Source organism: Corvus brachyrhynchos, unplaced genomic scaffold, assembly GCF_000691975.1.
Source record: "Corvus brachyrhynchos isolate BGI_N302 unplaced genomic scaffold, ASM69197v1 scaffold5, whole genome shotgun sequence".
Taxonomy (NCBI): Eukaryota; Metazoa; Chordata; class Aves; order Passeriformes; family Corvidae; genus Corvus; species Corvus brachyrhynchos.
The window spans coordinates 3,515,381-3,528,337 of NW_008238321.1; the positions used below are offsets into that span (position 1 = coordinate 3,515,381).

Genomic DNA, 12,957 nt, shown 5'->3' on the forward strand with positions numbered 1-12,957 from the left:
CTACACTAGAATATTTGTACTTCAGAAACTAAAATGATCCCTTAATTTTTTTTTTTTTTTCAAATAGACGTTCAGAGTAGAAAGCTATACTGTACTGATAACAAGACATCTCAACTGTTTGGGTTTATTTCTGCACATTGATTCCTATGGGTTAATTAACATTCTACACTGCCAATAAGGATAATTTTGTAGCAAGATGACTTTGCCAGTTTCAAGCTCTATTTACATGCACATCAAAAATGACAGTACAGTTGCTCTAGGTTAATTTGTCCTCTAACAATTAATTTACTTGCCTCTCATTTAATCAGGAGGCAGGGTCAAAAGGGATAACTCTAATCACACATATGTTGTATGATGTCTGGTGTATCACACATAATAAACCAACAGTACTGCAGAACACTAAATTTCATTCAGTCATTCTTATCAGACCAAGACTCCTTAATTCTTATTCTTGTAACAGCCGAGGGCACTTAGTATCTCAGAGTATTAGCTCCCAAGATAGAATGATGAACAGGAATGCAAAAAGTTGAATGTAAGTGTTCAGTGTTATTGAAAAATCCTATACCATCAAAGCTTAAGGCAGACAGTCCACATGTAATATTGTACTCAAGTATTGTAGGCACAGCAAGAAGGAATAAGGAATTGTGTCTTTCAACTGTGTGTAACGAAAATCTCCAAAGATTGTTTTCTTGCACTTAGTTTCATATTACAGTAATTCTTGGCCAGTAAAACTAGTGAAGATACATAATGATTTAAAGCGCTATAATTGATATGATGCTAACATATGGTATCAGTTTAAACCCTGAATCAATGATGTAATCCATTATTTTATCTGAAGCCAGTGGAGTTCTGTAGTATCAGTAAACCAGACTGCATTATATGTGGAGATGCAAATTTGCAGTTAATTCCATAACATTTTCTGACAGAAGTATTTGTTTGGTGTTAACATGATTGTGTTGTGTTTTCCTTTTTGAAGAATGTGGTAAAGGTTGCTAAGTGATTAACAGCTATTCACTGTTTTCAGTATTTCTTTGATACATATAGTAGGCAAAAGCTTCGGGGCATTTTTTCATTCATTCCTACAAAACTTTATTTTTGAAACTTTTTGGTGAGGAAAGAATAGTTTTCATACTAGAAAACATACCACGTTTCCCTGTTTCAGGAAATGGGGGACTGTTTCCTTTTATCTTAATTTAGGAATTCCCTAAAAGGAAATTCCAGTTTTGTGTTTGATTATCAGCCTCCATCATCTATGGCAACATTTAACAGCTATTACCTGAGAGACAACCATAGAATGTCAAAATATATTAATTCTACTTGAATTTTTTGTTTTTCTAACTGCTTTCATAATAGACTCTGAAAACAACAACTAAGGGTTTTAAAACAAAAAAAATATTCACATGCTGTGCTGTGAGGTAAGAGTGTAATTTTTGCTATTATGTTTCAGATATGCAATATACCTTCTTATCACAAAACAGTACATTCTGATACTGGTGTTTAGGATTCTCACTGAGCAGCTTCTCTGTTGGCTTCCCTGATGTTACGTAGTGGTAGACAAAGCTGTTCAATAGACAAAGTATTCATTAAGAAATGATGGTTGTCCTGTCAGTACTGTCCCCTGCAACTTGATCTCATCCTACAAACATCATGAGAGCACTGGGACTATTCTTGCATAGATGCTTGCAGGATTGTAGTGTACAACACTATTAATTAAACTTTTCTACTCCCTCAAACTGTTCTAATATGCTGAGATACTGGATTCAATGATCTAACAAATGTCCTCAAACACAAAGCAAAATAGGGTATTTACTTCCATTATAGTAATCTCTTGTTTGAAGACCACTGTGTTCCCCTCTGTCCACAAAAATAAGCTATATAAAGTTAAAAGAGTATACAAATAACTGTCTGATATACACATTAAAACCTAGCTATTAAATCCAGAGCATTGCTATAGAAAATTCAGTGTTCTCAATATTACCTGGCATAGCTACAGTGGATTTCTTGCAGTTACACTTAATATCCCTTTGGATGCAGTTAAATTCCTCCCTCATGATTAAAGAATGGGGGAAGTGTTTTAAAATCCACAAAAGCAAAATATAAAAACAACTTGAACAAATTAAGAGCCTAGATATATGAAATTTCACTGAACCAGCCAGTGCTTCTACTTGCCTTTGCCCTCACAATTAGTTCTGAACCTGGCTCAGGCTTTCCACAGGAACAATGAAGTGCAGTGATACCTCCCCTCCCCCAGACATTTGCTCACTGGGTCAATACAGAGAACTGACATCTCACTCTAAGTTTAGTCACGTGTTGCTCATTTAAGCATTACAAAGTCAGAGACATAACTTCTTTCTTAAATATTTTTGATACATTTACCTTGGGGTACTTTTAATCACTAAGTACAATCATCCTTTCTTGATTTGTGAAATACAGCTTTCAGAGGGCCCTGATCTGCATTACTGATAGGTGCATAAAGTGATTGATTCACTGTTGTAAACTTGAAAATCAATAAGGAATTAGCTTCAAGCATTTGTTCTTCCAAACATTACTGTCTTAATTTATGTTAACTGCAATCAGAATGGTGTAATAATGGACCTCTGCTGTAAAAAGACTTGCAGGTCATGTTCTCATTGGCTATAGCTTAATCCCAGTGCAACTGTAGATCTTGTGGATCTAGAAAGTCAGTGGAAAACACGCTCGGGGCAGCAGAACTGAGAGGGGTGAGTCCAGATGAGGAGCTGGGCATTGTAATGTCCAGCCATTCCATATTGTCCAAATTTGTATCGGGAAGGTCAAGAGACAGACAAGAATTATTAGTAGTAAACTGTGGGTCAGATGTTTCCATGGGTGAATGAGAGTGATCTAAAATGCTGGAGTGATTAAGCAGATCATTCTGGAGGTCTTCAATTAAAGAAAATGACTCTCTGTCCTCATTACTGCTTGTCAGTTGAGGAATTTCATTACCTGATGGTAAAGTTCCATCCAAGAGGGCTTCAAGTTGGTTTTCCAAACTTATAGACAAGCTGGTTGTTGGTTCTAAGGACACAGAAGGAGGGGCCATTTGGATCTGCGGAGGTGGACGGGATATCACTGTATTCACTGGCATTGTAGTGATGTTGGCTGTTACTGGTCTCATTTTAGATATGGGAGATGGTTCTTCTTTTATTGGAAGGGAAATCTCTGTAATAAAAAAACCCCACTGTTGAATTCAAAAAGATAATGACATAATATCCTCACGCTTAGAACTTCCAGCCCTTCTTTGCCCACTTTGAGATCCATCCACAGTGAATTCAGTGGAGTAACAGTCACTTTGCTGCTCTACTCACACACTTGCATACATCAGACTCTGGCAAGGCCTCCATGAACAACGAAGTATTTTAAAACAAGTTCCAGAGTTCTGCTTTCAGTGATAGTTCAGCCAAGTACTATGAGTATTGATGAAAAAAGGAGCATATTTCTAGACGTTAGCTTTACCTCCTTCATGTTTATAGGTCTTCTCAGTAACTAGAGTAATTATGGAACCAACACACTTCCTTGTCTAGAGAAGAGTACCCAAACGAATTTTCAGTTTCATCCCTGTTTAGTACTGCCCATATTGGTTAATTAAGAGTCCATGAGATGAACTGATGTGATTAAGAAGCATTTATTCCCAATTCTAGAATCTAAAACTACACTTCTGTCAAGAAGTTCCATATAAGATACTGGCAGTAACAATAAAGGGAACTAAAGCCTAACTTCCAATTTATTCTTAGATGTGAATGAAGCCCAAAAATAAGACAGACAAATATGCAAATAAATCCTCTACCACAAGTGATGTTCCTACCAGCAAAAATATACCCAACAACATATTTTGTGCTCGTTTTCCAAGCAAAAACCCACATCCTTCTCACTCTCCTGAAGTACATTAGTAAACTAAACATTTTTCAGCGCAGAGCTTACTTACATTAAGTGCAAGAGCTCTGAACGCTTTACTTTTTTTTTCATAAAGATGATCATTAATTTAGCTTGAGTTCTTGACTACACAAGTTACTTATCTCAGATTGTCACTGTCTACTCACATTTTCTGCAGCTGACCTTGCAATTTGCTTTGAGAAAGGAAAAAATACTCTGATGTATAGAATAAGGCTAAAGTCTTCCAGTAGCCTACAACCAGTCACTTCTGCATTGGCATTCACTACTGTCAAGATCCTTATATGACAGTAGTTACAAACCATTCTGTTAATTGAATTGCTTGGCACCAGAACCTTTCCCAGTATTGTAATGGCTTCTTAGTCTACTAAGCCTCATTATGCCTGAAAGCCTCCTTCTTTTACTGCTGAGCTACTCTGTGTATTACTTTAGTTATTTCAGTGCCTTTCTGATAGCTCCCTTATTTTAACTGACATAAAGTTGTTATTCATTAATGTCTCTATGTAGCTCATACATACTTTTCCCAGTAATGTATCTTTGATGTTTATGGTTGATAACACATGGTTATATTTAATGAAACTTTAGTATCAACGTGCTTTAACTCTTACCTTATTATGTTCTTTGTATAATTTCAGTAAACATTATATGGACTTGCTCAACTTTTCCAATTTCGATAAAGTATGTCTGTGCTAACCTAAGGTGTTATTTTAATCATTTGAATGCTGTAGAGATTATTGCAAAGGTCTGCCTGAGCTAATTTGCAAGCAGTGAAGTTCCACAGCAGGTTCACTGTATGTGTTTTTGGTAAATATTTTCTTTAATAAGGAACTATGCAAACTTTCAGATATTTAGCTTCATTCAGGCTGGATAGCTTCTAACTGTTCCTAAAAGAATTCTCATTTGATTATAGCAGTGAGTTTTTATTACCAGGTTTTAAATCTCTACATCACACAGCTGTCAATGAGCTTACCTCCACTCTTGATGAGAATATCGAAAAGATCATCCATCTGCTGACTGTGTGCACTGGAAATCTGTAGTGCAGGAGAACAGGGTTATTCTCTTTCATGTAGTATTTTTTCCTATGCTCATTGTTTCTAATTTCTCTCAACGGTATGTACTAACCTATGATCAAGATTAAAATGCTTAATATGAAATAGTCTATCTATAAAACAGATACTCTGGAGAGACATTTGCAATCCCTGTGGTTGTTTTCAGTACAAAGGAATAGGGAGAAAGCATGACAAAGATTTCATGGAGGTAACCTAGGAGAGAGGTGCAGAAAGCTAGGGATCAGAAGGGGAGTTACTGGCCCCGTTTTGTATGGGTAATAGTAACTGCAGCACTTTGGTGGTTGCAAACCCCTGCTCTACTTTCTCTCAGAGATAGCCTGTGAATGGCCATCATGTAAGATGCATTTTATTAGGTATCTTTGGCGTTTTTTCCCAATTTGTAGATTTATGTTCTTTTATTTTTTAAAGGGAGTAAGCTTTCAGGAACTGTTTGTCTCTGTTTTAAATGGCCATCCCCTAAATATCTGAACCTTAAGCAAAAGGTAACACCCCCCAAACCTACTCATTCAAAAACAAGTCTAGAAAAAGTGGAGACTTTCATGAAGGTCTCAAGAAGTGTTTTAAACCATCGCTTATACTCCAGAGATGGGAAGTGATTTTTCATCAGGAGATCTAGTGGGGAGCCCCTGTCTAACTGGTAGTGACAGAGTGACCTAAGACAAATCTGTGTGCCCTCACTGTGGGGATGTCCCACACACGCCAAGAACACGGGAAATGGCATCAGACAGCCATAGCTCTGCCTGAGATCTGCCACCACAAAAACCCAACCAACACTAGGGGCTATAAGGTTTTACCTTTTGGGATAGTTCTGAAGTGCATGAAGTTAGGGATACTCATTAGTTTTGTTTACAAATTTCTTCCGATACAAAGAACTTTTACCCTTACCAAGGTAAACTGGCAAAGCACTACACAGGATTACTCACCAAGATCACTAAATACAGATTCTTTTCAAGCAAGCACCTATGCTCATGTTTCCCAGCGTGTATAAACACGTTCACACACATTCTCCTCAAGTTTACTCACTTTGGAATATATAAACGTATTTCCTCTCTTAAGTGTGAGGTTTGGGTATCACACATCCTCAAAACAAGTCAGCTGAAGGCTAGTTATGGTTAAGTAGCAATGGCAGCATTATTGCAATTATATGTATCACCAACTGGGAATTTTAAGACTTATTTACATATATGCTGCTTTAATAAAAGAATAATGAAACAGGAGTCCTGTAGTTAAACACAATTATGAAGCTAGTAACAGGGTATGTTAGAAAATCTTGACACCAAACAAAAAAAAAGCCTAAAAAAAGCAGTGGTTTTGGTAATTGCAGAGAAAAGCTCTCTTCTTAACAGACTAAAGAAGAAAAAACAACTACCTCATGGTGTGATGGCTGAATATTGCGGGTCTGTTTTATGGCCTCTTCGTAACGAGGAGGATCTTTTGTCTTGGACACTGTGTTGTTGAAGAGGGGTTGCTGAACAATGTAAGGCTGGGCTTGAGATGGAGACCCAGGCTGTGTGAAATAGCAAAATAATTACTAAATAATGCGATTTAGTGAATTCAAGATGTATCAAGCGCTACAGATTCTATTTTGTCCCATCAATCTATGTATTAGTGTAATCAGAGGGATAAAATAAGTTTCTTTCTCCCCTTCTCACACATATGCATATGCAAGCATCATTAAAATCTACAAAACATTCTTCCTTGAGTGAACTGCCGCATATAAATAGTCACATGTTATATAAGAATAATAATATAAACCTGAACTTTATGGAACATTGTTGGGCTATCCTTACCTTGTTGGGAGCAGCAGGTCCATTCTGCACAGAGGGGACCTGATTACCACCAGGGTGAATGTTAGAGTTTGATGTTTTATTAATAAAAGATTGTGAAGGTGTTGTAACTGGTGCAGTCTGATAGGAAAATACTGCATTTGATGTGGCAGGTGGAAAAACCTGTAAGGGATTAACAGATCGGTCTTAGATTGTGGGTTTTTTATTTAAAAAAAAAAAAAAAAGGTAACATTGGGTAAATTACATTAATAAAATTGAAGACTTTTTTCCTAAAATACTTGCTTAAATTCCCTATTAAGTGAATGTTATTTATACTGATTTTTCCTTTCAGTGGAATAATTTGTAAATCCAGAACAGTTAGTCTCTGAAAGAAACTTTGTGCTCTGACATGCTTTCATTCATCACTCATTACTAAAAACATTTTCCTGCAATTTTCCAGGAAGTGTAAGGAAAGTGTACTGAACAGTTCAATAGCATATCCATGATTTCCCCACCTAGCGGACAGTTAATAACATGAACTGATTTCTGACTTGATACAAACTGTACCTATATTCACACTTGCCCTCTCCTGCCGTTTTTAAGACAGAACGGTTTGGTCTATGCCATATAATTCTAATTTCTTTTGGAAAGTAACTACAGGTATCTATGAGGACTGAGGGAGAGGCAAAAGATAAAACTGATGAACACGGGTATCAACTATAAATTTGGTTACTGGTATTTAAACTTTTTATTTCTTCAACTGATAGTCCACATACTCATTGCAAATGATTCCTAGCAGTATCCTACTTCTCATACTTTTGAGTTAAAGGGAGATGAAGAGAAGGGCGTAAGGCTGTTCTTTTAAATTCAGTATCACTCCCAGATATCTTTACGACAAAGGTACAAATCTTAGGCCATGGATGGAGAGAGGTAGATCTAATGCTGAATGTATGAGGGGTGTCCTGATCTGTTATATCACATCAGTATTTTCATTTTGATGTAAAAACCAGTGCAGTTATGCTGCCCTGTTTCCTCTGTAAAAGAGGGCAAGAAAGCTGGGAGAAAACCAGCTGGGATAGGCAGGCTGCAAACTGTGCTGGGAACTGTGTGGTCTTCATGACATCTGATCTGAATAGTGGGAAGGACAGGAGGTACAGATCTTGGTTATGTCCTGCAGACATTTCAAGGAACTTGTAGGCAGCAATGGCAGCAATCTGCCAGTCTCTGGCACAAGTACATGCCTCAGAATGACTAGAAAATTTCTCTATAGGACCTGTTGAATTAACAAGGTAAGATTAGCCCCTCACCAAATCCCAGAGAACCTGCATAAAATCTGCTTTTGGACCTGTGTCAGTTTTAACTTCTGGAGGATAACCTCAATGTCCATGAAATTAAACAGATTGAACAAGCAGTCTAAAGAGTATGGATGCTCCTTTAGCTGTGTTCCTCTTTATTAGCCAGCTCGCTAGAGAATGGCAAGGCACAATCATACATCTTCTAAGGTAAGTTCTCATCTGGAACAAGAGCCCCAGCAGAGCAGATTAGGTGACACTGCTCAGGTACAATCCCCAAATCCCAACAGAACATGGGGTTCATGATGCACTTTAGTAAACTGAAATAAGAACTTTGAAGGTTGAGATATTTTATAACAGTTACATAATATACTGTAAAAATTACCCTCTTCATCTTGGAATTTCAGGTGTTTCTGAATCATCTGTCCCTAGGGGCAGGCTGAAAAACCTTGCTGTCCTAAATAATAGGAGGCCTACAGTCAATAGCACTGATAAGGATGTAATAAAGGTCCAAAACTAATCGCCAGGTTCCTGATAATAGAGGTCAGTCTGGAAGAGGCTCAGAGGAGGAGAAAACCTTTTCTTTTGTGATGACTGGTGTTGATGGGTTGATATCAGTTCCCATATGAACATGACTAGATTGGCAGTCACAATTGTACATCCACTGCTGATGAACATCTGTTGGAATAGGACATTACAGACCTGATTGGTTTTGGTAGAGAGGAAGATAAGGATCTCTCTCTGAATCATACCCTGCATTCCTTAGGAAGAGGTATGGTAGGGTTTTGACTCATTGGAATTACCATCCTCAGGGTCTGAGTCCATAGCTTTCTTCATAAGGAGGGATGAAATCAACACGGGAAGTAAGAAAACCAAAATTAACTTCTATAAAAGAATAAATCTCTGAAGTCATAGGTAAAAACCTTCTCTTAAGAACTGCCTACAACAATCTTCCATTTCGAGTCAGTGGCAAACAAGAGAAACTGACTGGAATACACTTGGTACACACCACTTGTGCCAAGTGTGAGGAAGGATGTAGTAAGAGTCATGCCCCATCATTAAGATAGAAAGTCTTTAGACAAAGTATTTATTTACAACTGAAAACTAAAGTCCTGCACAGACTAAAATTTTGGAAAAAGAAGGAGTTACAAGCCCATTGTATCACACAGAAAAACATGGTACAGATGTTAGGTGACTTGATAATTTATATATAACAAAGATGACACATAAAAGATTCTAAAAGGACTGCCTAGAACTAGATTATACAACTATTTATCTTAATGTTTATTGCTATCCACAAACCTTTCTGATTTGTTGGGTCTGACCAAGTGCATGCTGCGTGATGGTATTTTGTTTTGATTGTGGAGTATGCATCTGAGGTGCTGTCTGCACCAGGCCAGAGGAAGAAATAGGAGCAGGTATTTGTGATGGGGTCTGTATTCCAGCTTGTGATTGAGCCTAAAGGATGAAGATAAAATATTTGCATTATTTGTATCTCAAGGTAAGTTACATCATGTAAAAACCTATTGCACACCTTATGCAGAATAGCAGTAACGTATTCTGGGAGGGATGAGTGTGAGCGGTACAGGAAACCAAACTGTTACTGTGTTTGGTATTGGGGAATTCCCAGCTACAAGGTGATGGTTTTTCTGCCAACGAAGTTTAAGAAAAAGACAAACTGGAGAGAGCCCAGTAGATACTGATGAAAATAACAGGGCACAGAGAGAGCACAAATCAGTAAGAAAGGACTGTAAGAACTGGTTTGAGTAACCAGAAGACAAAACTGATGATGCAAGAAAGAGGTTGCTTTTAAGACCATGGTAATTTTTAAGGGCCAATGCAGAGCAAGAAGTGTGTCCAACCTCATGAAAAGCAATTTCACATAGTAGTGGAAAACTTTCTGGAGTATCGGTGAAGTAAAATACCAGGACAAACTGCTGTTACAGAATTCTAGCAGGGTTTTAGAACAATTCAGGTGGAGATCTGGGGTGTATAGCTCCTAGGAATAGTTCTTGCACTGCAGACTAGGGCCCATCCTCAACAGAATTTTCCACCCTTCATAAGGATTGCTAAATGTACTGCCGCACAGGCTTGCAGCAAGCCTAGGCCCACAGCATGCACAACAGCCAAGGACACACTACAGCTGGAAGAATACTTTGCTGCCATGATAGGGGGCAGGAGATGTTCCAACAATGCCACTGGAAAGTGCATTACTGCTTAATTCTACCTCAGACCAACAGGTTACACTGATTCAGCTTGGTCAGATTACTCTTATACTGCTGCATTTATAGCCTGTCTTGGTTTATGCTGTATTTATTCACTGTGATACTAGCTATAATCAGGCTAGAAATAGTATTTGCATAACCATGGTTTATTTTTCTAAGTCCACAGGAAAGTTCTACCACCAGGCATTCACATTTTTAAATATAATGAGACACCGCCACACAAGAAAGTTCATGTCTTGCAAACAGGGCGATCTCAAAATAAAGTACTGAGACTGTAGCTCTCTATTACAGTTTGCAGTTAACGAAATGGTGATATATGCTAGTATTAATCAAATTGTGCATGGAGGCAGCACATGGTGAGACAATTGCTTTTCAGGAAAGAGTATCTGGGAACAAAAGTTGCAAAGAAACAAGTATTAGAAGCAGGTATTATGAGATTGGCTCTTAAGCTTTTCTACTGTTTCCCTTAAGCAAAAACAGGCTAAGCCTGATTTTTAAATTAATCTTACAAGCAGCACATTTACCTATTTACAATAAGTTATGAAATATTGCCATGCAGTTTACACGATAAAAAAATAGAAACAACCTTACCTGCAACTTGATATTTCCGACTGGTAACTGCACTGCAGTAGCAGCATTCGGTCCCTGGATAGACAGTGGGAGGAGCAGCTGGGCAGTTCCTTGGGTAGTTAATAAAGCTTGAGGCTGGGCAACAACTGCAGTTTGTGGCTGCCTCTGTGGACTAACATAAAACTGAGAAATGGCATTCTGAGGTTCAGCTTTGGCCACGGGTATCTCCTGCTTGATAACAACTGCCTTTTTGGCAACTGGATTCTGGCCACTGGTGTACACTGACTGTCCTAAGGAATGGCTGGCTACAGGTACAGGTTGACTTGTACTTGAGCAGTCAGCAGGAGCAGTTTCATCTTTGACAGCAGCACTGAATTGCTTCTGTTCCAAAGCAGCTGAGTTACCAAAAGTCTGAGACTGTTGCTGTTGTCCCCTTTTTTCAACCTCAAGCTGCATTTTCAATACTTCCACAAGTTTTTGCTCTTGTTCCAGTTTTCTTTTGAGCTCTTCAATCTGCTTTTCTTTTTCTTGAAGCTTGCGGTCCTTTTCTGCTACATCAAACTCCATGGTTGAGATGCTTCCACTGCTGCGATTCTGATTATCCTCGTTTGTGTTTGCTCTCAGTGGTGAAGTACTTAGGAACTGGGACGGTGACATCATGGTCATTTCTGGGAAAGTATCTGCCATACTCGTATCATCTGTGCTTAGACTTGACTGTTCAGAAGGAGAGGGAGATATAGGCAAAGGAGAGCTAATGTTTTCAGTATTTACTGCTTTGCTGCCAGGTCCAGTAGATGTTTTTTCTGGAGGGAAGCTGGATATTGTATTAACCACTGGTTTATTGAGTGTTGCAACAGGAAATGCCACAGTCACTTCCCCAGTGTTACCTGTGGCCCCACTAGAAGTGGTCACTGTCACAGAGGTACTTGTAGCGACCCCATTGTTGTTAAGATCTTGATATGTTTTCAGACGCTCAATAAGATCTGTTTTTGTTCCAGACACTGGTAATCCCCTCAGTTTCAACTCCATTTTAAGTTCTGCTACCTGAAATAAAATAAAATACTATAATAAAAAAGGAAAATTTAAAACTTACTGATATACATTCTTATTACATCTTAATAATAAAAATTATTTGCATTAGCATATCTGCTAGTTATTACACCTCTGGGTTCTGATAGCATGATGATCCATTAACATATTTCCATGACCTCCTACTTACTTCAGTGCTTAAGTGGCCAAAACCTTAGTAGTTTTCAGTTGTACAGTGAATAGTAGCAAACTGATGATGTTTGATCATAAATATTCAACATGGAAAAATGCACCTACAGCTCCAGTTCTGAGCTAAAATCCTCTGAAGCAAACCAGCAGACAATGGCAGCAGTGAAGATAAAAGCAGTGAACAGCAGCACCCTGAACCCCTTTGTTACACCATCAGGACAGACAGATCTGTTTCTGAGAAACTTTATCAGGTCAGTTGATGATTCAATAGACTCATCAAACAAAAAAGCCTCTCTTGCTAATTAGCAACCAAACAGTTACTCTATGTGCCATCTGGGTTTCTTTTACATAGACAGTAAAAGCAGTCAAAATTACTTTCTAACAGAAAAATGTTCTCAGTTTTTTCCAATAAGCTTACAAAGTAAAGAGCAAATGTGTTGAGTGTAAATTAATTCTCTGCTTCAAAATATCAGTTAAAGAAAAACAGTCACGAAGAATGGCTTATGTTTATCATAAACATGCACCACAGCTAACTGCACAGTTTGGGCTCTATGCATGTTAGATCTACCTCTAATAGAACAAAAGGTAGTGACCTCAGTAGCATTTCAGTACTCAGCCAGTCTAGAATTTAAGTTGGAGGTCTTTGTGATTTGGAAATGATGAAAAGTCACAGCAATACATTTTACATCTCTAAAAACCACAGCAATTTTATGTTAAATAACTCCCTAGCCAATACCAGACTTTCCCCCAGTCTGGTACCCTCTACACTTGAGAGCGTGTTCTAATTTTTCTGGTTTTTAACAATTCATTTCTGAACTCTTAATCAGAACTGATTTAGCTGATTCAGTGGTAAAACCACCACCACCAGGGCTGCCAGGAAGGCTGATGTTAGTGTTGCCACATCAGC

At 38.1% G+C, this 12,957-nt stretch overlaps 1 protein-coding gene across 3 annotated transcripts in view; it reads right to left on the reverse strand.

Annotated features, from left to right (window-relative positions):
- The window catches only part of MKL2 (MKL1/myocardin like 2), a 52,136-nt gene that overhangs the window by 2,214 nt on the left and 36,965 nt on the right, over nt 1-12,957 (reverse strand). For 2 of the 3 annotated variants that reach the window (XM_017733960.1, XM_008633391.2), the window contains exons 10-15: nt 10,854-11,876; nt 9,340-9,495; nt 6,770-6,928; nt 6,349-6,486; nt 4,880-4,940; nt 1-3,180 (exon numbers count right to left, since the gene is read on the reverse strand). The exon at nt 1-3,180 is cut by the window's left edge and continues 2,214 nt beyond it. In XM_017733960.1, coding sequence (XP_017589449.1) covers nt 2,642-3,180; nt 4,880-4,940; nt 6,349-6,486; nt 6,770-6,928; nt 9,340-9,495; nt 10,854-11,876 — 2,076 coding nt within the window. In that variant the 3' untranslated portion in view covers nt 1-2,641. The remainder of the gene's footprint in view (nt 3,181-4,879; nt 4,941-6,348; nt 6,487-6,769; nt 6,929-9,339; nt 9,496-10,853; nt 11,877-12,957) is intronic. The other variant, XM_008633392.2, reaches the window with a different exon arrangement.